Source organism: Chaetodon auriga, chromosome 2 (genome assembly GCF_051107435.1).
Source record: "Chaetodon auriga isolate fChaAug3 chromosome 2, fChaAug3.hap1, whole genome shotgun sequence".
NCBI lineage: Eukaryota > Metazoa > Chordata > Actinopteri > Chaetodontiformes > Chaetodontidae > Chaetodon > Chaetodon auriga.
Window position 1 is genome coordinate 26,752,851 of NC_135075.1, and position 23,572 is coordinate 26,776,422.

The window sequence follows — 23,572 nt, forward strand, 5'->3', positions numbered from 1 at the left end:
GAACAGAAAACAGCACGCTGTGCTCATTTTCCATACAGGGATTAAACAGAGTCCTGAACTAAACAAATTCAGTACAAATATCCATTGAGGGATGACCTCAGTCCAATCTAGGACTAGATTTAATCCTTGTCTGGGAAACTAACCTGTAATTTCTTTAAAATCCACAAGACTGAGATCTGAAGCAGATGGATCAAATCTGTGTCGTAGCATCTGCCGTGTGGCTCAAGTGTGTCTGTAGTTTCTCTGTAGAACAGGTTGAACAGGCTGAGACAGCCATGGGATTACCCAACTATGTGGTATGCAGGGACTTTGAAATACCCTCTGTGTGTGTGTGTGTGTGTGTGTGTGTGTGTGTGTGTGTGTGTGTGTGTATGCTCTACGCACAGCATTAGCTATTTATAAAGACACCAGTAGCGTCATCCTTTCCTCTCTTCAGGGATAAAACACACACACACACACACACACACACACACACACACACACACACACACACACACACGTGGATTGACCAGCTTAGACACACTAACATACAGTTTTTTGGGCATTTATGATTCACCAATTTATCACCAGAGATTTTGTTATCATCACCAGCTCTTCTGGAGCTGTGCTGGTGTTTTGTTGAGCTGATAAACAGAGTTAGGCGACTCAGTATCATGAACCGGGTCACTGGCTGCCTGTCAGTAGGCCAATCATACACAGTTAAAGTTGGAAGTTTACAGACTCATCGATCGTTTCACTTATAATTCACCACATCACAATTCCAGTGGGTCAGAAGTTTACATACACGAAGTTAACTTTGCCTTGAAACAGCTTGGAAAACTCCAGAAAATTATGTCCTGGCTTCAGAGCTTCTGGTAGGCTAATTGACATCATTTGGGTCAACTGGAAGTGTACCTGTGGATGTTCATTTAAGGCCTACCTTCAAACTCTGCGCCTCTGTGCTTGACCTCAAGGGAAAAAGAAATCAGCCAAGACCACAATTTGTGGACCCCCACAAGGCTCACACAGTGGTGCCATGGTTTGGTACTTTTTCGAAACAGTAAAAAAGTCGAAATGGGAGAGAAATTTCCTAGATTTAATGTGTTGAAACAAAGTAATGAGACTAAGAATGATCTTTTTTGACTTTGAACAATGATGGAGCTGTAACTCACCCATCTTCTGGGGTGTTGTCTTCGCAGCCTATTAAACAAAACAGCTCTTTTATAAAAGATGAATGTGCCATCATGGCAGTATAAGGGTGTAAGTGCTCATGGTTCATCTCCCCTGCCTTTTTGGCCACAGATTGGTGCTTGGCTCCGGGGTTATGAACAGTTCTCAAACAGCTCAGTCATGGCTGGGTTCTTTTCTCGTGAAGGTGCTGTTTAGGCCTTCAAGTCTGTGGAGGTGGCTGCCTCTGTGATGCCTGTGCAGTGGACATAAGATTTGTCATGGTTTTCAGTGATTTCAAAGCTGTGACAACATCTTCAGCCAGTCTCAGCTTGTTTTCAGACAGTCACAATACCTTTGACATTTTTCTTTTCAGTGTTATCTGTCATTGCAGAATACATTGCAGCCTGCTGCTCAAGATATGTTTTGATCGTAACATGGCTTGAATTCCATCTAGTTGGTGCATCTTGGATGAGTTTGTGAACAGGAAGCTGCAGCAGCTCCTGTTTTGTCTTCAGCACATGGGCTGCTGTTGTGCTTCTGTGAAAGAAGATCACAGTCTGGTCATCACAGAAGCAGCGGGTGCTTCAAACAATTGGTTATCTATTTAGGCTCTTGGTTTTTTTTTTTTTTTTTTGAAGAATTTTTTGGACAAAGCAGAAATCATAGTGTGGCTGAAATGGGCTCATGGAGGAATCGTGTAACAGGGCTCAATGACATTAAACATGTTCGTAAAGCCTGTGTTTACAGAGTAGGGTCTCATATCTGTGACTGTAAATTTACCATTTGCAGCGCTGATTTCTTTCGCCTGTTTGAATCAGCAGGGAATGGCTGCCTAACATCAAGTGTTGCTGGGATAGTTTGTAGTTTGCTGGGGTGATGTTGGAGTAAATGAACTGATGTGTTTGAAGTAGTCTCACTGATGGAACCTGCTCAGGTTTATGTATGAACAAATGTAACAGAAAGAAATACCTTTTGTTTTGTGATGGATCAAGCTATATCAGGGCTGTTATCTTTATCAAACTGTAGCTGTAAAATAGCTATGTCAGGGGAGTTAGCTTTATCAAGTATTAGCTTTAAAGTAGCTAATGTTGTATCAGGTGTTAACTTTACGATAGCTTTATCAGGGGCCCAAAATGGTGACAGAACAGATGGGAGGCTTTTCTGTGCGCTACTTTTGTTTTTGAATGAGAACCTGTAATCATGTGTTTCTGCGTTATGTCGTTAGTCTCTGTCTCCACTGTTTTTGAAGCACTTATCCAGAGATAAAGCAGACGGTGCCATTTCCTGTAATTCGTCATGTGAGCTACACAAGGCGCGGGATTGGCTGGCTTACTGCCCTCACCTTAGCTTTTTTTAGAGCTTTTTTTGCAGAAAACAGTTGCCTGTTGTGGCCGAACATGACACAAATAGAGCATTGAGAGTGATCCAGAACAATAAAGTTACTGGCCAGACGACTAAACAGTGAGCTGAAAGTCACTATAAAGCTTTGTAAAGCTGAGAGGAGCTGCAGATTCAGGTGATATTCTCTGTAGGTTCGTCACTACGAACGACCACCTTCACATTGTTTTAGTTTTATTGTAAAATCTTTTCTAGCCACTTGAATGTGCTTCTATGCTTCAGTGTGTTTCTCAATATTTTGTTGCTGTAACCATGTTCATTTTTTTTTTTTTTTTACTTTTTGTCAGCTGTGAGTAACTCCTATTTCTGTTGTGCATCACACTGTAGGACAGTAATGTCCATCAACAGTCCACTGAAGAACTGAGGGATAAACATGATGTAATTTTTACTAAAACCGAATACACTGGCTGTTTTTTCGATTGATACTGGCCTATTGCAGGTGAACTGGCATCAGTACATGCATAGTGATATGCTGTGTACAGTGTGTATATTAGCTTATGTTGTATGTTTGAAAATGCAACATTGGCCATTATTACTCTATTTTTGCTTTGAAGTATTGGTATTAGCCCTTTGTAGGCCAATATTCAGTATATATGTGTGTATAATTTTCACAGTGTGACTGCATTACACACAGACTGACATAGACCTGGCTTGCCTAACCAATACCTCATAACTGCAGGTTCCTCTAAAGTGCAGTAATAACGTTGTTTACCACATGACTCTGCAGTTTAGGTTGGTTCATAAACCAACTGACAGTTTCACTTTGCTCTAATCTCATGCTGAAACAGAATTTTATACGAGTTTTTTTGTACTTTCACCTGAATTGTTCTGCGTTGTCACTTGAGATGGTGGATACCACTCAGGAGCCAAAAGGAAAAAAGATAAAATGCCAGTGAAAACTGTTATGAAATATGTTTTACTGCACATATTGGCACTTTGTCCGTCTGATGTTTTTTGTGCTCAGCAGTTTTCACCTCTGTCTTGTCCGTGTGTGATAACTGTGCACTGGAGAGAAACAGGTGTGAGTGGTCGCATCCGGTGATTGATGAACCAATCAGTCGGCTCAGTGATCCAGCAGATTGCGTTATTATTGATGTTATTGTTCTTTACATCAGAGCAGGGTTGACTCCTCCAGTAAGCGTGGAAGAGATTCCACAAAGATCCTGAATCTTTGATTCTGAGGATCACTAGATCTCTGACATACATTCACTTTTCAGACTCCGTCGGAGCTGCTATGAAAATCGCATCGTGATGATGTCATGTCTTTTATGTTTGGCCAGTTTTATTGTTTTGCAGCCAGACTGAAATGTGATTAAGGATTGAGACTTGTAGCACTGTGGTCACGTGTTTTGTACTGTAGTTTGCTGATGTCAGAGCCTCCCGCTGGGACGCCTCGACACTGACTACTGTGAACGAAGGATGAACTAATTGACATGAACGCAGCTGGTGGGATGACTATCTGGAGGGCTCTCAGAGAAAAAATAATGAAGTGTGTTCTTATTTAAGCTGTAGCCATCATGGGAAGGTCAGATCAGACCCAGCTGCTTCTCTCTTAACCCTGAAGGTCCTGGGACCTCACTTTGAGAATCACTGTGCTGAGATCCAGCCATTCAACCAGACGACCAGTCAGACGTTTCTCAGGCAAACTGTCAGATGAGATGTCAGTGCTGTGTCATTTATGGTTGCTTACTTCTTCCTTCCTCTCTGAAGTTTTTGTCGCCAAGACTCCAGGACTCCATCACCACATACTTTTCATTTTCAGTTCTTCGTTCTTTCTTTTAATCATTACTGCTACAGCAGCCATATGTCACACCCAGCTGACGTTTGTTTACAGTCCATGAAAATGAGACGCAAACTATATAAACATGCTAGAGGCCCTGAAAGTTGCATATGTTTGATGTTTCTCACAGTGCTAACCTTGTTTTGGTTAACACTCTCAGCATGGAGACATCGAATGAAAAGTACTTCTGCTGTAAAATTTCCAAATGTGTATTGACATGCTACTGAATATATTCCTCATCAACTGTACTCCTCCTCCTGTTTGAGTAACGTTTGCTAAAAACTAAAGTGACCAGCTGTTTCAGAAATCTTCTTTTTTTCTAAACATTTACTTGATCTTCAGTAGGAACCAGTGGTCTTAGAGCTGTGTACCACAGATGGTAGACCACAGAAAACATTGTTGGTTTTGTCTTTTTGTGAATTTGTTGAAAATAAAAAAACTATACATGTTAGACCTTTTTGATTTTTAATGTGTAACAGTTGGAAGACCAACCTGACGTGACAGATAGCTTGTTACATAAAACCCATCCTTGGAAATGGTTTGGAAAGAGGCGGGCACATTTAAAAATACTTAGTACCAGGTGATTGGATGAACCCCTTAAACCAATCAGATGAACAAACCTTTGCTCTTCTTTCAATGAAGAATTACTCTCCAGTCCTGGTATAACTGATGCGATGCAGCATCTATGCTAACCTCTTCAGGAGCCATCATTGTTTTTTGGAATGTAAACAGCGCCCACCTGTAGCTGTCAGTAGTTCCTCATTGTACGCTGATTGGTCTGAGCCACTGTACAGACCAATAAAGGCTGCATTCCAAGGCCATGATGTTGTGCATAATGACTCATTAGGATACTGAATGGAACTCCGCTACCATTTATGTTAACACCTGTGCTTTGGCTGTATTTACCAGTCTTCATGTCAGTTGTGAAAGTGACTTGAAATGCTACTTAAGAGGCGTCCTTGTACTTGAGGCAGGTGCGTTTCTGTCAGTGACTGTCATTAAACCAACCAGCCTGTCACTCAAGCACTCGGAAACCTCTAAGCAGCCTGCCCATTAGTCGGTGGTGTACTCAGGCAGATATGTAGCAGATTAAACCAGATTTGTGACAGTGGAGATCTCTGCAATATAGCTGTATCACTTAGAGTCATCCAGCCAGTCGTTCACTCATCCAGGAAGTGTGTACACTAAACCTTAACATGTGCCAGTTGACCGGATCAGACCAGGTTTATCCTTCTGGAGGACGTAATTGTGGTACGTCACAACTGCTTTTGGTAACCCCGCCTACAGAGCCCTGATACTGATTTGTCCGTGTCCTCACTGCAACCAGGTTTTATTAAACATTACAAGAAAAATTAGAGTATCGAGTAATTCATGCTGCTAGTCAAATTATGAGGCATGTGGCTGATGAGTTTATTCATTAGCAGGTTAGCATCTGATAGTTGAAATGTAAAATGTTGAATTGTATGGCTTCCTTCTTCCCGAGTCTGCTAGTGAGTGCACATAATGCTGCATCAGTGCTGCAGCTATGTGTGATAACATGCTGGAGCTAAATTTGTCTTCTCTTGTCCTCCTTGTTTCCCTGCTGGCGGCCTATATGCCCCATGCAATACCTCACATCAGGGTCTGCAGCATTGCTCTGCAGGCCATTGTCACATTTGGTCAGCGCTCTGTGGAGGATTTAGAGTTGAGAAGTGAAAAGAATGCAGGGGAAACCCAGACTTTAATTATACTATGAATGAATGGTTTAAGAGCCTTATCAGCTTAAAGCCTCATGGTTTAAACAGGTGTAAATACCAGTCAGCAAGTAGAAGCCTGTGCTGGCCTCCACAGAGGGAATGTCCCTCCTGCCAGGTGAGATCAAACATTGTTATTTTCTACTTCCAGTGTTTTTCGCACTGTACAAAGGTTCCATGGCCAGTTATGTACTTGATTTATCTCTATGGCTAATTTGTAATTTCAAAAACACATGGCAGTTGATGAGAGGATCAGCTGTTGTCTTTTCATACCGAACCTCTGAAAATATCTGTCGCAAAAAATAAAAAAATTTAATTAAAGCAATAAAGCGTAAAGATGACGTGACCGGTGACCGCTCCCTGTGATGCTAGCATGTGTTGTCGCTAATATTCATCCTATCAGCATGTCGACTAAAGCGGTTTTATTTTCAGTTCAAACTACTATTTGAAACTTGGAGAATAAGAGCAACAGGTTGTACCTTGTGTGCCAGCAGGAGTGTAAAATGCCCTGTTGTCCTTAGCCAGTTAGACTACAGTAAGGTTAACACAGCAACAAATATGGAGTGACCTCTAATTTATGAAGCACTAAAACAACAAAGACAGCACAAATTGATGGAACAAAATGAATTATACATTGTAGATTAGGATTAGGTGCGGTGGCTTGTGTTTGGCTGCTGCACAACTGTGTACATGCATGTGTGTGAGAGTGTCTGAGACTGAAGCGATCAGTCTTGGAGGTAGAAGAGTCATATGCTAAAGAAGTGTAGTTTTGGTATATTCTGTTTCCCTGCTCTTGCATTTCTATTCTTTTTTATGTAGCTCTGGGCTGTCGGGATGGAAATGTTGGTTGATGTTTCAGTCTGCACCATGCTTGTAAACGTGGTAACACCCTCAGCATTACAGTCTTAAAGTTCTCATGTTAGCGTTTGTATTTTAGAGGATAAATGCTTTGATTTTTGGTAACAACATGTCCTCCGCTCTTGTGCCATCCACAGGATAAACTGGAAGAACACCTGAGCTTAAATACAGTTTTTCATTCTTCTGCCTCTTTCAGTTGTTGGTGTGTAAAGCATTTCACATCCTCACTTATCTAGTAGCAATGCTCTATAATGAGGTGTTACTATTGATTATGGTCATAGTAAGTAGATCTAGGGACTCTGTCAATATTGCACACGCATATGCACACACACGCTCCCTACAGTAGATGAGTCATTAGATTGAGATGCTGCCATCCCAAGCCGCCATTGTAAAACATAGAATCTTCGCTGCTGCAGCCTCACTGCGACGGTGAACAAAGCATCATTTACCAGCCTCTGTGGTCCGCATTTTGCACAGGAGGGTAGTTGGTTTGTGATCAAGACGACCGGAGAGCTAATCAGCCAGTCAACCAGGCAGCCGGTGGAGAGCGGCGCTGACAGCAGAGCAGAGCTGTTGTCCGATATCAGTATTCCACAGCATGGTGATGGCCTCAATCTGAATGCCAACACAGCACAGGAACGCTGTTACACAGACAGGACACAGCTCTGTAACTCTCTTTATGTGTGTGTGTGTGTGTGTGTGTGTGTGTGTGTGAAGGAATAAGACACTGTTGGCAGGAAAGGCGCTCTGGCAAACTCAGCTCTGGCATTGTGCATGTGTGTGTTCAGTGATACGAATTCAGCTTCCAGACGCGGCAGCAGGACACCACGATGGAGCATTAGAAGTTGAGCTGTGAATCTTTGGGAATCTCATGAATCTTGTTGACACAATTCAATTCAGAATCAATTCCCAATTCTTTTTCATCCACCCCTCATTAGACGTGACAGTTGTGACAGTTGTGAAACTAGCACAGACAACCAGAAGTCAAAAGTAGAGTATGCTTCAGTTCCAACACTTCAAGCAGCCACAGTGCCTGTACCATAGTTGGAGATTGAGGGTTTTTTTTGTGTTTTTAGTAGTATTGAGGTTCACCACCTAGCCCTATGATGACCGAAGGGAAAGAACTAGAGCAGGTCTGATACTGGAATTTTGATGTTGATGCAAAATCAATATGTGACTTAAAAATCTAGTTTCTTATATAAAACATAAAAGCATTGCTTTGAAATACATGGTCTGCCTACCTGTAGCTTACTTAGTTAATTCCAGCAGAAACCTTTTTACCTTAGGTCACATTAAAACTCCACACTTGCTGTCTAATCATTTTTCCCCCCATTTTCTGTATCTTCTTTCCACCTGTTGCTTTCTGTTGGTTTAACACATGCCTTAAACTTTTACCTTTCATTTTCTTGAACTTGATCCTCAAACATGCTGGGCCAGAGGCGGGTTGTTTAACTTGTTCATACATTATGCAAAACATCACTGTTCTACACCAACCATTTCGTGGAGGTCTGTTTCTACACATCTTGTTTGCTGTTAAATAAGTGAAAGTAACCTTTGAGCCTCAGGAAAGATTAACATACCAGCCACAACTTAACATTATCCAGCCTGGTAGGAAGGTTGTCGTCAAAAAGCCAGAAGAACTAACAGGTTGTGTCAGCTGTACATGTTGACCAGAATAAACTCCAGGTGACAGGTGAACCAGAATATTCTTCTGTCTGGTGAAGCAACTCATCCTGAGTCTTCAGCTTTTCAACACTTCCTCAGACAGAAAGGAGGGTGCTGTCGACACCATCTGCTTTCATGAGCTTATTGTTAGAAGTCACCAGCAGCCACCGGATCACACGATGATAAATCCTGGTATGTGGCTGCTCTTCGTTAACCGTCTGAATCACAGCAGAGTTTTCGCCACTACAGCATTTTAAAAAAGCTGTTCTTAACTAACACATCTTCCGTTGAAGTTGCCTCCTTTTGTGATTGAACTGTAGACAACATTTTCAAAAGATGATTAAGCTGTGAGGAGATTCAAGTGCTTGTGCATCGTTTGGTAATACATCACTAACTATTGAAGTCTCAAATTATTGTAGATAGAAAACACCACCCTGTTGGTGTTCTGGTTGATTGTGAGCGATACGATGCCAGTCAGTGTGGTAGATGGCGAGCTAGTTCTGTACCTCAGGTTTCATTCAGAGTTCTGTCAGTCGTGGTTTAATGAAGTGTGTTCTATGATGGTAAAATTTCTGTTTCTGTAAATGGAGTCTGGTGGCCTCGGCGAGAGCCATATAGTTGCCGTTTCCGGTTAAACAAAAAGGACCTCATTCTTTAACAAAAGGTCTGTCTGTGTAGGAATCCTTTCCATAATGTTGTCAGACACCTGGAACAACATTCAGAGCCTGTCAGCGTTAAAAACAAACACTTTTCATGGACATAGATTGATGCTGCACAAAAGCATGGAGGGATAACATTGGAGCCCATTTCACAGGTTCATATCTGATATGATATAAAACTGAGAAAAACAGCTGGAAACAGACGTCTGACATCTTTGTTTGATTAATTACTTCAGTCATTAATTGATAATCAAAATTGTAGACTATTGATTTTTGTCTGACAAATCAATCAGCTTTTTTTCTTCCCCTCTCCTCCAGTTTGAATAATTACATATTGGACATTTTGTGGGCAAGTCTTGCGAGCCACTAGTTCGACCAGATAATAGATACTGGAAGTCACTGTCTGTTGCTCTCTCTTTCTTCCTCCTGTCTTCCTTACGGACCACTAAAGTGACAGAGCTGAAAATAGGCAGCTGAAAATAGGCAGCTGAAATCTGTAGCATGCACACCAACACTCACCTTTCAAGGAAACGCGCACTCTGCTGCAGGAATATGCTCCCATGCTGACTGATAAAACCCTCTTTCTGTTTGCCAGTAGCAGCAAACCACCTCTTTTGGAAATGGTGGCAGGAGTCCAGGCTTCAGTCAGTTGGCTCTCTCCACCGACACACACCAGGATCAACAAACTCTCCGGCTCTGTCTCCGTCTACAGCCTCCTTCAGACGTGCACTGTCGCCTATAAATGCCAGTTTTACATGCCTGCATCATGGTCGCACCCCAAGTTAACTTTGAGTAAATTCAGAGACCAGCTCTCGCTCTGTGCCGAGATTGCTTTAACAGTAGAGCTTAATGATGTTTTGTACTAAGCAATCTTTCATCACGTACGTTGTACATAACTTGCTCTGGCTTGGCTCATGCGGAAGTTGCCAAATAGCATGTGAGCACTGCAGCACTATCCAAAATGGTTTCATTGTGTTTGCACCATAGATGTCCTGTGCCAATCCTAAGAGCGGGTATCAGTGCTGATCTGGACCTATTTTAATCAAACCGCATTGGCTAAAGCTGATCACCATCTGATCCTTGTAGCACTGATCTCCTTCACCACAGCCAGACTCCACAGTGCAGAATGTCGCCGCACTGGAGAGTGAAAATTAGTGTGTGAATGTGAAAAATGATTTGGGCCTGCTGCTGACTCAGCTCAGACATAAGAAAAGATCAGCGCACCAAACATTCAGGTAACAGCAGCGCTGACTGTACTGTCAGTGGTAAAAACGAGGAGCGTCGCAGGCTGCAGGTCATATCAGCTGTTAATTTCATGAGCAGCCCAACTGGTTTTTCTTACATGTCATAGATCATTTATAAACAGTTTTGAACCAGAACCTTCAGTGTTTGGGTGAAGTAGCACGTGAAAAATAATGTGTAGGCTGTAGCTGTTATTTCAGTTTGTCAGACGCACATATAATCGCCATTTAAGGAAATATAAGTATCAGACATGGTATCAGCAGATATCCAATATAAAAGGCGGTGGATCCCTAGTTTGTGCTGGAAAACTTCCACGTTGACTGTTCAGGGAACTGTGCGAGAGCGCTCAAAATACCTTATTTTTAAACAGATGGAGGAACCAGCAATGTGACGGGTTCCATGTGTGAAAGGCGACGATCATTCATTGCTGTTAGGCCGTTCTCTCTCCAGCCGGAGGAGCCTCTGTCCCGCTTCTCTCTGCTCAGCAGTGTTAATATAACAGGTTTATCGTACCAGTCCTGACTTGCTTCTCCAGCGTGACCGACTCATTCATTAAGAAAGTATGGAGAAAATCTCACGCATCAGTTCCAGTCCTTTGGTGTGACCAATCCTTTGACATCCAGCCTTTGACACAAAGAGCCTCTTCATACTTTTACTGTCAGTAATTGTTAACATGAATTTCATGGCTTATTCATTTGACCTTGCACTTGATTTCAGGGGCTGTGACTTTTGATGTTGACCCTTAGTTCCTTTTTGATCTCTACAGTAATCAGTTATATTGGCATTACACTGCATTACCCTCCAGCTTTCCTGTAATACAGTATTCCTGCTGCGCTTCCGTGTTTTCTGGTTCCTCATGAGACTTCAGAGAACAGCATATCATATTTCTAACTCAGGAAAATCTTTCTGTGTCTATATGTGTGAGAGCCATGGAGCTGGTCTGATCTATTAGGATTTGCCAGCAGGTGATAAAGGATGTAGAACTTTCTTTAGAGACTTTAATCATTGCTCCTCAAAGATTCACTGGATAAAAGCATAGGTGCACATTTTTCAAGCCTGTCTTCAGTCGATGCAGAACAATAATCAGGTGCTCATGGGTACACTGAAACGGTTTTGCTCGTTGCAGTTATTCCCTTTATTCATACAGGGCAATAAAAGATCCCATCATAACATGCTTCCGCTGTAAAAGATTAAGTAATGGCTTTATGTGAGCTTAATATTAGGCTTGGGTTGTCTAAATGAATCAAATCAGGTGGGTCTCTTTCATTCCACTGTTGATTTTGACCCTTATTATGGTGGAAGCACACGAGGAAGGGATGTCTTTAAAGGCCTGAAGGAAGAGGAGGGACAATTAAAGCAAATGAAACCTTTTTGAAACAACATGCTGACACCTGACTGCTGTTTAAAGATGGACTTAAAAATGATGAACATATCTTTTAAAGCTCTTTGTGCCTGGTTTTGTCTATTTTTTGCTCCACTATACTTTTTTTTTTTTTTTTTTTTTTTTTTACTTGACAGAAAACAAGTCTTTACCATTATGTCTAGTTGGCAGCTTATAGAGCCACAGTGATGATTTGGATCTCTCCAAACTGATTATTTTCTGCGTAAAAGTGTCCATCTGTTTAATTATAGTTTGCATTATGGCAGTGCTCAAGCACAGATGATGACATATTCCTGCTTAATTGAAAACACAATGTCAGCACGTGTAAGTGGCATTCGGTGAATGATGTTTGGGCATAATAGTTTGGTGAACCTAACGCACAAATCCAGACCGTGACTGTGATTCTGAGAGACTTGATAAATACAGGCTCAGACTTTATCTGTCACCTGACTGCTATGATTTGTTTATTAACTCATCTGTGTGTGTGTATGTGCAGATTTGTGTGTGCAGCGTCCAACCAAACTGGTGTCATGTGTCGACCTGCTGACTGGTTAAGTGGTTGTCATGCCTGTTGGCTGCCAGCTGATGGTTTGCACTGTTTTTGGAGGCTGAGGGCAAATTAAAATCCAAACACAATTACATTGCATTCATTTAGCTGACACTAATGAGGGAGGAGGGATGGAGAGAGAAAGGGAGGAGGAGGACAGAGAGGGATAAAGGGATGCAGTGTTTCCCGAAATGTTCAGTTGGTGGGTGGAAGTGGTGCAGGAATGTTGGTGGTGGTGGAAATCTGTCGGAAGTCTAGATTGGTTGTGCATTTGTGTGATGATGTGACTGGAAGAATATTTCACTACTCCAGAATTATTTTCAGCTCCTTTTCTGGTGCAAGAAACAAAAAACAAAATAGCCTTAATTCTTCACAAAATGTTTCTCTTATGTTGTTGAAGGTGGCAGCAAACACTCGAGCCTCGTACTTGAGAGCCTCACACTCAGACATGGATTGACATCCATGCAAGGATAATGTAACTTCAACATTTTCTATTTCATGAGATCCTGAAATTAACAGAAACCAGTGTTTGTCAGGACTGTATTGTGTTTTTGTCCTTGTCTGGTTTGGGTGGATTTTAAAGGTCAGGTTAGGTTAAAAGCCTCTTTCATGAATGTAACCTCTATAGGGACCCTGTAACCCTCTAACACCCACTATAAACCCTTTTTAAAGAATAGTTTTAGCTTATCCTAGCTTGTTTTCATAGCTTTGTCTATCATTTAAATAAATTAGCAGGGGAAGGGGGTAGAGATCTTTTATGTTATCATGAGAAGTGAAAAAATGCTTTCAGTTCATTATGAAACTGTGGTGTGACAAATTAGACTGTGGCAGGCCACTACAGTTTAGGTTATTTATGGGAAACACTATCATTGGGTTGTCCATTCTTTTGAGGTAGATGGTTATCAGTACACTTGAGGGACTGAAGCTCGTCTGTACTGCTGGTGGACTGCTGGTGTCTCTGGTGCTTCATAGGTCGTCAGCTGGGATTACTGCACAGTGAGAGAACAACTGCTGCTGATGGACAGTGTCACCTCAAAGTTCATTTTTAGCCAGTCTCTTAACTCTGGTAAATGAGGAAATGAAGCAACTGTGATTCAGCATAAACCCGCAGTTTGTTTATGGAAATGAAAGGCACTTCCTGTATGAGTCATATGGTTTAGGTGTTAAAATAAGTGTGGGAGATCAGATGCATACTGCGATCAGGCGACAACCTGTAACCACGAGAAAGAGACTGGGAGCTCCTCGGAGGGCCAAGAGCAGGAACAGAAGCTTTTATCTGTCCCCTGAATTTAAGTATGGGAGATGGACAAGTAGACGTTTGTGAATCTTTCCCCATAGGTCTGATTGGACAGTACATTCCACAAGGACCATGCTGTTGCTTTTTTTTAATCTTATTTTATGATGCTTTCATGTAAATATGGTTGTATAAGTGGCCGCAGTGCCAAAGCTGTGTCACATTAAACTTTTTTGTACATTTTTGCAGAAGCGTCTCATTGAGACCCCTGCAATGCCAGTACAGTGGTCCCATTCTAAAGAACGAGGGGGCTGTGTTTGTTTGTTTGTTTGTTTGTTTGTTTGTTTGTTTCATGCTGCGCTCCTCTGAACATGATTTCAGTCTTGATTTACATGACATTTCGTTACTGTCACCACGTGATTGTTACTTATTGGTCATGTGACATGCTGCTTATAATGATATGATTTATTTATTGAATGGAAATTATGTGTCACAGACAGATGACACGGATGACTTTCACTGGACTGAGACTAAACCAGCAGTCTGCTGCTCACAGGTCGATGGCGTCATGCTTTCTCTCTCTGCGTGTGTGTGTGCGTGTGTGTGTGTACAACGTACTAGGTATATGCGTTTGAGAGCAGTATGTGAGTTATGTGACGCATAGTGTGTGTGTATGAGTGTGTTGTTGCTGGGTGAAAAGCTCTATAGTTAGGTCCCTCCCTCCCTGTCTCCAGGTTACCATGGGGACAGGAGGCAACTGTCTGTGTGTGTCTGTGTGCGTGTGTGTGTGTGTGTGTGTGTAGCTATCATGATCAGTGAATTGGTAGCTTTTCGTAGCACACTGCAGTCGGATAAACAGCGAAATCAACCAGTCATCTCCACAGCTTCCTTTCTCTCCGTCTCTTGGTGGTCCCTTGTTTTTGCTTTTTTCTTCTTCAGTCCCTCCTCTCTCACTCTCTTCATCCTCAGTCCCTCCTCTCTCTCTCTCTCTCTCTCTCTCTCTCTCTCTCTCTCCAGCCTCAGTCTCTCTCTCTCTCTGTGGTAGATCGACAGTGGTTTTCAGTCATGACGGAGAGCTGAGAGCTGATGAATGAAACTCCTGGAACGACAGACAGGCCTCAGGCATCCAGATCAGATCGCTAACTGTGTGTGCGTGTGTGCAATTTGTACGTTACTGTGTGTGTTCTACCATTAGGTTTGTGTTTATATGTTCGGTTTATGTTTCAGTGTTGGCTTTTAATTATTGTCAGTTCATACATGTGCAGTTTTCTGCCTGATATGTGTATGTACTGTGATATCTGTGTGTGTGTGTGTGTGGTGTGTGTGCTCTTCATTTCTGTCTGTGAATATATGTATAATAAGTGTGTTTTCTGAATATTGTGTGAATGAGTTCTGTGATTTTTGCAGTTTGTTTGTGATTCACTGTTGAGTTTGTTGTCATCCTCGTGGGTCTGTGCTCTGTGTCTCTGTCTTAGTGCTCTGAAATGACGTTAAATGTTGCTGGACTGTCAGTATCATTGTATATTTATATTTGTATCTGCCCTAGCCAAATACATTTAGACTTCGTTTTCCCACAATTATTAGCATCTTATCTGAGTAAACATTCCGTCTCAGGTCTGTTCGGATCACTACTTTATTTTAAGAAGGTTGGTACCATTGCTTTTAAATTGATTCATTTGGGTCAAATGTTTCTGCTAGCCTTCCACAAACTCCTCAAAATAAGTTGCAGGAATTTTGGCCCATTGCTCCAAATAGAACTGATGTGACAGATGAATGTTTTTAGGCCTCCTTCCTATCAGATGCTTTTTTAAGTTCTGCCCACAAATTTTCTATTGGATCGAGGCCAGGGCTTTGTGATGGCCACTCCAGCACCTTGATTTTGTTGTCCTTCAGCCATTTTGCCACTGCTTTGGAAGTATGCTTTGGCTCATTGTCTATTTGGAAGATTTGCAACAAAGCAAATGTCTTGAGATGTTACTTCAATATATCCACACATTTTTCCTCTTCATGATGCCGTCTATTTTGTGAAGTGCAGCAGTCCCTCCTGTAGTAAAGCACCCTGACAACATGATCCTGCCCCACGGTTGAGATGTTGTTCTTCAGCTTGTAAGAATCCCCCTTTTTCTTCCAAACATAATGATTTTCATTATGGGCAAACAGTTCAATTTTTGTTTTATCAGACAAGAGGACATTTCTCCAAAAAGTGCGATACTTGCCCCCTTTGCAGTTGCAAACCGTAGTCTGGCTGTTGTGTGGTGGTTTTGGAGCAGTGGTTTCTTCCTTGCTGAGCGGCCTTTCAGGTCATGTTAATATAGAACTTGTTTTTACTGTGGATATAGATACTTTCATACCTGTTTCCTCAGGCATCTTCACAGGTTCCTTTGCTGTTTCTCTGTGATTGATTTCCACTTTTTGTGCCAAAGCACATTGATCGCTAGGAGGCACAATGCGTCTCCTTCCCGAGGGGGGTGATGGCTGAGGGAGGAGTTCATTGTGACTACTTCATACCTCATAGACAGTAATTATTAAAGATGTATTTTGATAGGTCTGATCTTGTAACAGTTATTCACAGTTATCGCCTGATGGTGATTATTTGAGCTGACGGCCATCATTTTGCATAATTGTCTAACAGATTGACTAACAGAAATGTCACATTTCCATCACTGTGTTCATGTTGTTTTCCACCGTTTGCCTGGTGGTCTTGTAATAACCTCATCTCATTGTGCTCCCTTCTTCTGCTGTGGTTTAATGGTACCTGAGGGGAGAATTAGTGCCACCAGCTGTTTATCTTGAGGTGCTTAGCTTCTAATATTGGCCTGATGGTCGTGGATGGAAATGCACAATATTTTGCATTTTCTTTTGCTGATTTTCTGTAAATTCCCTGAGAATTTGTGCTTCATGTGGATATAAACCTGGCTGATGTTGGGATTGTCACAACAGATAGAAAGTGAATTAAGTGTGTTTCCATCAGCTAGTCAGTTTTTATTCTTTTTTAGATTTTATATTTGTGCCAGTTTGAACATGTTTTGTGTTTAGCACAAGAAGAAGGTGAACCAGCAAGAGGAAGAAAAAAGGCCTCTTTGCTAAGTGATAAGACCCTTGGAGTCAGATCTCAGACCTGCTTTTTCTAGCTGCATCATGGCTTCCAGGATGGTAATGGCGGCCAGTCCACCACTTTGGTCCACAGTGAAATATCTCATCAACTATTAGATGAATATATACTGCTATGAAACTTTGTACTGATAGTCATGAGCATCTAGTTAAAGTACAGCCTCGCTGAGCTGCCTGTATTCAACTGACTGCATTAACGTCAGTCGTGGTTGGTATATTAATGTCACGTTATTATTATGTTATTATTGAGTGTCATCCTGCTGGCTCATTAGGCCTGTAACTGTTGGTGGTATTGCAGAGTATTCATGCCTAGTCACAGTGAGGGGGCCATGTGCATGGTGCACTCAGCTACACAACCCTACATGGTATGTAGATTGATGCACATACTCTAATGTGGAACCAAAGTTCAAAGGTGCAAGTTCTGCCTGGAAACTTAAAGCCATATGCTGTTAGCAACATGTGTTGAGATTAGCACAACAAAGCTGGAAGAGCCGCCTGCATCCTTTAGACCAGTTGTGTGGCAACAGTTTGGTTTCCCTGTCAGTTACAACAGCATCAGAGAAAGAGTTGCAGATAAAACAAGGATGGTGTGTCGGTGTTACTCCATCATTGCATAAATGTTTTGGTGCTTTGAATGTTTAAATTTAGCAGTGCTAGATTGTTTGGGGCAGCTGGGGCTCAGGAGGTAGAGCCGTCATCCACTTATCAGAAGGTCGGTGGTTTGATCCCTGACCTCAGCAGGTTACATGTCAAATATCCTTGGACAAGATACTGTACCCAAATTGCTCCTGATGCTGTGCTGTGTGTGAGTGTGTGAATGGATAATGTTGTGTTGTAAAAGCGCTTTGAGTGGTCGCCAGACTAGAACAGCACTTTATAAATACAGTACATTTAGAACTAATTGAAACGCTTCTCCCAATGAACAAGTGCTTTCTTGTTTTGTTTATTTCATATTTTCATTTTCTAAGCCTCAGCTTTTCAGTTTTATAGCCTATTATGGCCCATAACCTTTTGGGATAATGTTTGTTCAGTGTTTGCACAGTGCAGTTCAGAAATGTTTGAGATGTTCCTTAATTTTATAATGAAAACCAGTGGACAGTGGGCAAAATGCTTCCTCAGTCTCCAGCAACAAGCTTTTCTCCGTCTTTGATAAATACGATACTGTCTTTTCAAAACAAATGAAAAACATGTCCATGCGTTTTTCCCGTTTTACCGAAGTTGCACTTTGACTTCTGCGTACATCCCTGGGCTGCTGTCTTATGGCATAGACACTAATATGATGTATAGACTTTCATTATGAGCTGCTTTTTACTCCCCTCTGTCAGTCTCCTTTATGACTTGCACTTGATTCTACTTCATTGCAGCAGTATAATGGTCTGGCCATGTCTGTTATTTTTGTGTCAATGTTTTATCGATTTCTTCACATGGTTCTTACCTGCTGTGTTTGTGTTTCAGTTCTACCTGCAGGACACTAAAAGCAGCAACGGGACATTCATCAACAGCCAGAGGTTGAGTCGCGGCTCGGAGGAGAGTCCGCCCTGCGAGGTTCTCTCTGGCGACATCATTCAGTTTGGCGTCGATGTCACTGAGAACACACGCAAAGGTACATGCATGTAGAAAAACATTGAAATTATAGTAGTTTTAATCCACACAAACACTGTGTCACAGTATGCTGAGAGAGACGCAGAATGGAAAGAATTATGGTGAGGTAGAACAGAAAGGTTCTTCCTTCCTCTACCAGCCGTGTAGTTGATAATGCACTCATACAACCCTGAAATAATTACACTTGACTAATCCTCAAGGGTACCTTAAGGCTCATTTTGCTTAGGTCAGAGACTACATGCTGTGCATAGCTGATATTGAGGTCAAATTTTCAGCTCCACTAATACTCCTTTCATTCTGGAGACCCAGTGTGCATTCAACCTGCACTGGACTTGATTCATATGAGACTACTATTACGGGTTAATCTGCAAACATCACTCTTTCACAGTTACTCCAGTCTACAGTTTCAAACACAGCACTGTCAAACCACTGAATTAAATTAGATAAAATATACACAGAATACATTTCAGCTGTAGATCATTTTCTCAGAAGAGCACAATGTGTGTTTGTAGGGTTAAACTCATCAACTGCAAATCAGGTGTACTTTACACTTTATATTTTTCAATGTGTTTTTCTGACTGTTTTAGGCAGCCATTGACATAAAGTTTAGGTAATTTGTAGTAAATGCGCTGAAGCATGTACATTAACATGTTGTTGTTGTTTTTTTCCAGTCACTCATGGCTGCATCGTGTCAACAGTCAAACTCTTTCTACCTGATGGGATGGAGGCACGCCGACGAAGCGAGTAAGCGTTCTGATCCTTGTATCTTTCACTCTGATAACTAACAAGTTGTAACAAAGCTTTCTCCATGGTTAGATGGTTTGAATGAAAGGTTGTGATGTGTTACTGCTCATTGATGCAACGTTGCCTTTGGACAGAATGAACCAGGTTCTGGTGGTATTAATTGTTCTCTGGTTACTGTAAATGAAGCTATTACTGCCTGTCTGACTGCTTTTACACACATGCACGCACACACACACACACACACACACACACACACACACACACACACCAAATGTCTGCTTGCATAGTGATGTAATTAGTGTCAGTCTAATTGTTGATGACACCCTTTTTTAAGGAATGAGAAAATTGGGGTGTGTGTGTCTGTGTGTGTGTGTGTGTGTGTGTGTGGGTTCATGTTTTTTGTCATAACCATTTGAAAACCGTCGGTGGTGTTGGACAAGATCATTTGATGTTAACATTAATTCATGCTGAGGGAGGGTTGGAGAATGAAGGATATTGTGTTCACACATTATAATACCACAAGTGTGTGTGTGTGTGTGTGTGTGTGTGTGTGTGTGTGTGTGTGTGTGTATGAGTGTATGTATGAGTGTATGAGTGTATGAGTGGGGCAGACCAGCAGCTGACCCAGCATGGAACTTCCTACTGTATTGGGAGTCCCACCTGTGTGTGTCTTTGTGTGTGTGTCTGTGAGTTTGTAATTGGCTACTGTAGATACCATGAGGAATTTAGGTGTGTGTGTGATGCAGGGGCACGGTGCCATGGTGGGCAGTGCCATCTGCTGCCCTGCTGTCCTGCTTTCAGTCTGGAAAACACAGACAAGCATCCTGACCTGCGTGAATAGAGACTGAAATGAAGAGTTAATGGGTCTGCTCTGCTTCTGCTGTGTGTGTCGACAAACGGGGCAGTTGATTTCCAAACCATCACCATTTACTGTTTCAGAATCCATCTTATTTTAGCTCTGCTGTTGGTTTCTACACACTGCTGAGAAAAATATCTGGCTCTTTAGCTGTTAAGTGCTCCAATACGTTCACCAGCCAGTCTCTAACTGTGTCTCTTTGGTTCGGAGCAGGTAGTGTATAGTGGAGAGGCTAGCTGCTTTTTAACTGTAAAAAACGCTTCAACAGCATTGAGAGTGAGCCAAAACAGTGATGTCGTGGCCAGACAGCTGAACAATGAGCTGAACCTGTAAAGCTCCATAAAGCTGAGGGGGCAGATTCAGGTGATAATTCTCCGTAGGTTCATCACTACGAGCAGCATGGCAAAATGTTCACACTGTCATTTGATATGTTGTTATTATAAACACCATTGTAGAACATGAGCGTATGAACATGATCAGGGCTGAGTTGTATGCAACAACTTGTTGATTAGAAAATTGGAAAATCAGCTTTGCAAAGGTTTGGTGCAGCACCGGTGAGCTGGTTCGGTGAAGACTTGTGGCTGCTTACTTTAGCTTGGAAATACAGTACAGTCGAGGTGAAAGCACCTTTTATTGTGACGTTGGTGTTTGCTGTGTAGCCTCACAGTTAGTCCAAAAACCAGTTGCTGAAAGCTCCTGCGCAGATGTAACTCATGTCTCAGGAATGCACCAATCCTTGCAGGCTGTATTTGCCCATTTACAGTCAACATAATTTTCATAGAATCAAATTATTATTGATGAATCGATCATTACTTAATTGTAAACATGTCTTGTAGGTACAATATGGAAGAAATGACGCCATCATAGGCTTACACATCAGTGGTGACACCCACCATCTCAAGTGAATGGACATTTTCCTTATTGAAGACAGCCATACTTGCAATTCTGATTAAGTCTATGCAGCTCTGCCTCTGTGCAGTGCAGTGCAGCTGGAGAGAGAGATGTTAAGCTAAATCAGACAGATTTATTAATAGCTGAAGAATGTTTCTGCTCCCTGGTGTTAGCATTAGCCATCTGGACGTCTGCCAGGTACGGCTTTGCAAAGTTGCCCTCAGTGTGTGAGCTTAGCATCTGTGTGTGTGTGAGTACATCAGTGTTATTGTGTTTTTCCATCTAATGCAAAACACCTGTTGTGACATCACTAATTTGGGGTGGGGCCAGAGAAGTTTGAAAACATGCCGCAGCAGCTTTCCGCCTCTGTGTGATTCAGTTTCTTCCACAGTCTTGTTATTGATGAGATGACACACAGAAAGGAGAACACAAAAAGATCCAATTCACAAGTTGGAGCAAGTCAGAAGCTAAAGCTCTGCCTCTGCTTCATTCAGTGTCTCACAGTTTCTGTTTCTGTGCAGAAAACATGCAACTCTTACCTGGTGAAAAATAAATCTACCCGGTTCAAATCACAAACGTTCTGTAATAATGAGCTCAAACCTGTTTCAGGTTTAACCACCACTGTCACTGTTTCGTTCATGACAATAGCTCCCCTTTGTTTGCCTTATCAGTCCGTTCACTTGACATATTTCCTTAAACCACCCACACTCTCTGACACACACACACACACACACACACACACACACACACACACACACACACACACTCTCATGGTCAAGTGATTAGAGAGGATGTTTCATTTATAGAACCATTGCTCTCTCCCAGGTGAGTGGTGCTTTTGAATGTCAGCTTATAAACTGATGAGACTTAGATAAATGATAACTCCACCCCTCTCCATGCAATTGCAGGTTAGTTATCCAGCGCACCTTTAGCCTCCCACACACCAGAAAGGCAGTGAAGAGCTGTAGCTGCTGCAGAGAGGAGTTTGTTTCCTCACAGTGAGTGCTAGGAGGGGTGGAGCTACAGTAACTTCCACAAGTTAAAGGAAGAAAATCATCTGTTTTGCTCAGAGGAGAGGAGGAGCAAGGAGTAGAAAGAAAGAAAGAAAGAAAGTTTGTTATGTGATGACTTCACTCACGCCGAGGAAAAGCGAGGAATCAGCTGCTCGGTCTGCAACTAGGAGAGAAAATGAAGTAACAAGGAAGGATCCATTTTCTCACTGGAGTAGCTGAGGCAGGCTGAGATAGAGGCTTAACAGTGAACTTTGGCCTTTAACAATCACCGTCAGACACACACAGAAAGAAGACCTGACAGGTAACGTCTCTGCCGTGCAGAATCTGAACCAGGATTTTCAGGGTAGGTCCTGATCAGCCAGGACATGCTGCTTATTGTTCATCGAGCTTAATGGCTGAATGCTATTAACGTGAAGATTTGCGTTAGAACTCAGTGTGAAGCTTGAATTTGTTACAGGGCCAGCAAATGATCTAGATCCTGCCATAAAATGAAGCTGGAAGTCTAAAGTGCTTGACAGTTGCTACATAACACAGAGTTGTTGTTTTTTTGTGGTATGTTCAGATGACTGTTGGATTTGTTAGAGAGAGCGAGAGAGAGAGAGAGAGAGAGAGAGAGAGAATTCACATGAAACAGAACAATCGAATAACAGGAGTTCACATCGTTCAGGCAACTCAATATTTATAAAACATCAACCACATTCAACACATGACTCAAATCTGAATTCTCCATATATTGTCTGAAAAGACCCTAAATGTTGTCATAGAGCAGTTGTGTACCTTTAACAGTGTAGGTCATCTTCTCCAGAGGTAGAGTTATGCTCAGTTCTTTTGTCCAGTTAATGAACTTTAACCTTTTTGGAGGAGAGTGAGATAGCTCTGCAAGCAATAAACAAAGATCTGAAGATTTAGAATACGAAGCAGAGAAAAGAACCAATGGCAAATGTTTCGCATTTTCCTTGATAATTTATTAGTTTATGGATTATTAACAGATAGAAAATAGAAAGTTGTTGTTGCTTTTCTGCTGATTGATTAATCCATTGATTCAATGGTGTCAGCACTAGTATTGACAAGAAGCCATACAAGAACTTTGTCTTAAACTATCACATGAAAGAACAGGAAGAGAAGGGACTGAGTCTGAAGAGACATTCGGTGCCACCTCTGGTACTTCACACTCACCTTTGATTGTCGGTGCTACAGACATATTTCGACCAATGGGAAATAATCACTGAGACTTTTTCGCTGAGCCATCTGTGGGACAGGCCAAATGTTCTCTGAGACCGCTTCTGGAGTCCTCCTCAACAGGTTTGAGTTGTGGTATGATTGTAAAACCTGTGTCGTGGTAGAAAGATCAGAGCAGAGACGGAAACTACTGCCAGTGTTTTCCATCATCAGTCGCTGCTGGGCCGCATGCAGAACACACTCAGCTAAAATCTGATGTGGATGACTGATTCCTATGGACCAGCTCTGTGAGTGTGTGCGTGGGCAGACTTGATGTTCTTGTGAGCCATATTTGAAGAGCTTTGAATTAGGTCATGTTATGCTGTTGATTTTTTTTTTCCATCTTTATAAAATGTGATATTTGGAGCAGTGCTGGGCTGGTCTTTGCAGTCAGTGTTTGATGTGACTGAAAATGAAAGTGATTTGTTTGATGGAGACGGAGCCTGCTGTGCACACCTGCTGTGGGACTTTGTGCCTGCATGCAGCAAAAG

General features: G+C 42.0%; 1 protein-coding gene across 9 annotated transcripts in view; it reads left to right on the forward strand.

Annotated features, from left to right (window-relative positions):
• slmapa (sarcolemma associated protein a) overlaps positions 1–23,572 on the forward strand; it is a 54,556-nt gene that overhangs the window by 3,168 nt on the left and 27,816 nt on the right. For 8 of the 9 annotated variants that reach the window (XM_076744473.1, XM_076744447.1, XM_076744437.1 and 5 more), the window contains exons 2-3: positions 18,213–18,360; positions 19,031–19,103. In XM_076744473.1, the coding sequence (XP_076600588.1) occupies positions 18,213–18,360; positions 19,031–19,103 (221 nt within the window). Of the gene's footprint in view, positions 1–18,212; positions 18,361–19,030; positions 19,104–21,937; positions 22,165–23,572 lie in introns of those variants that run through there. The other variant, XM_076744513.1, reaches the window with a different exon arrangement.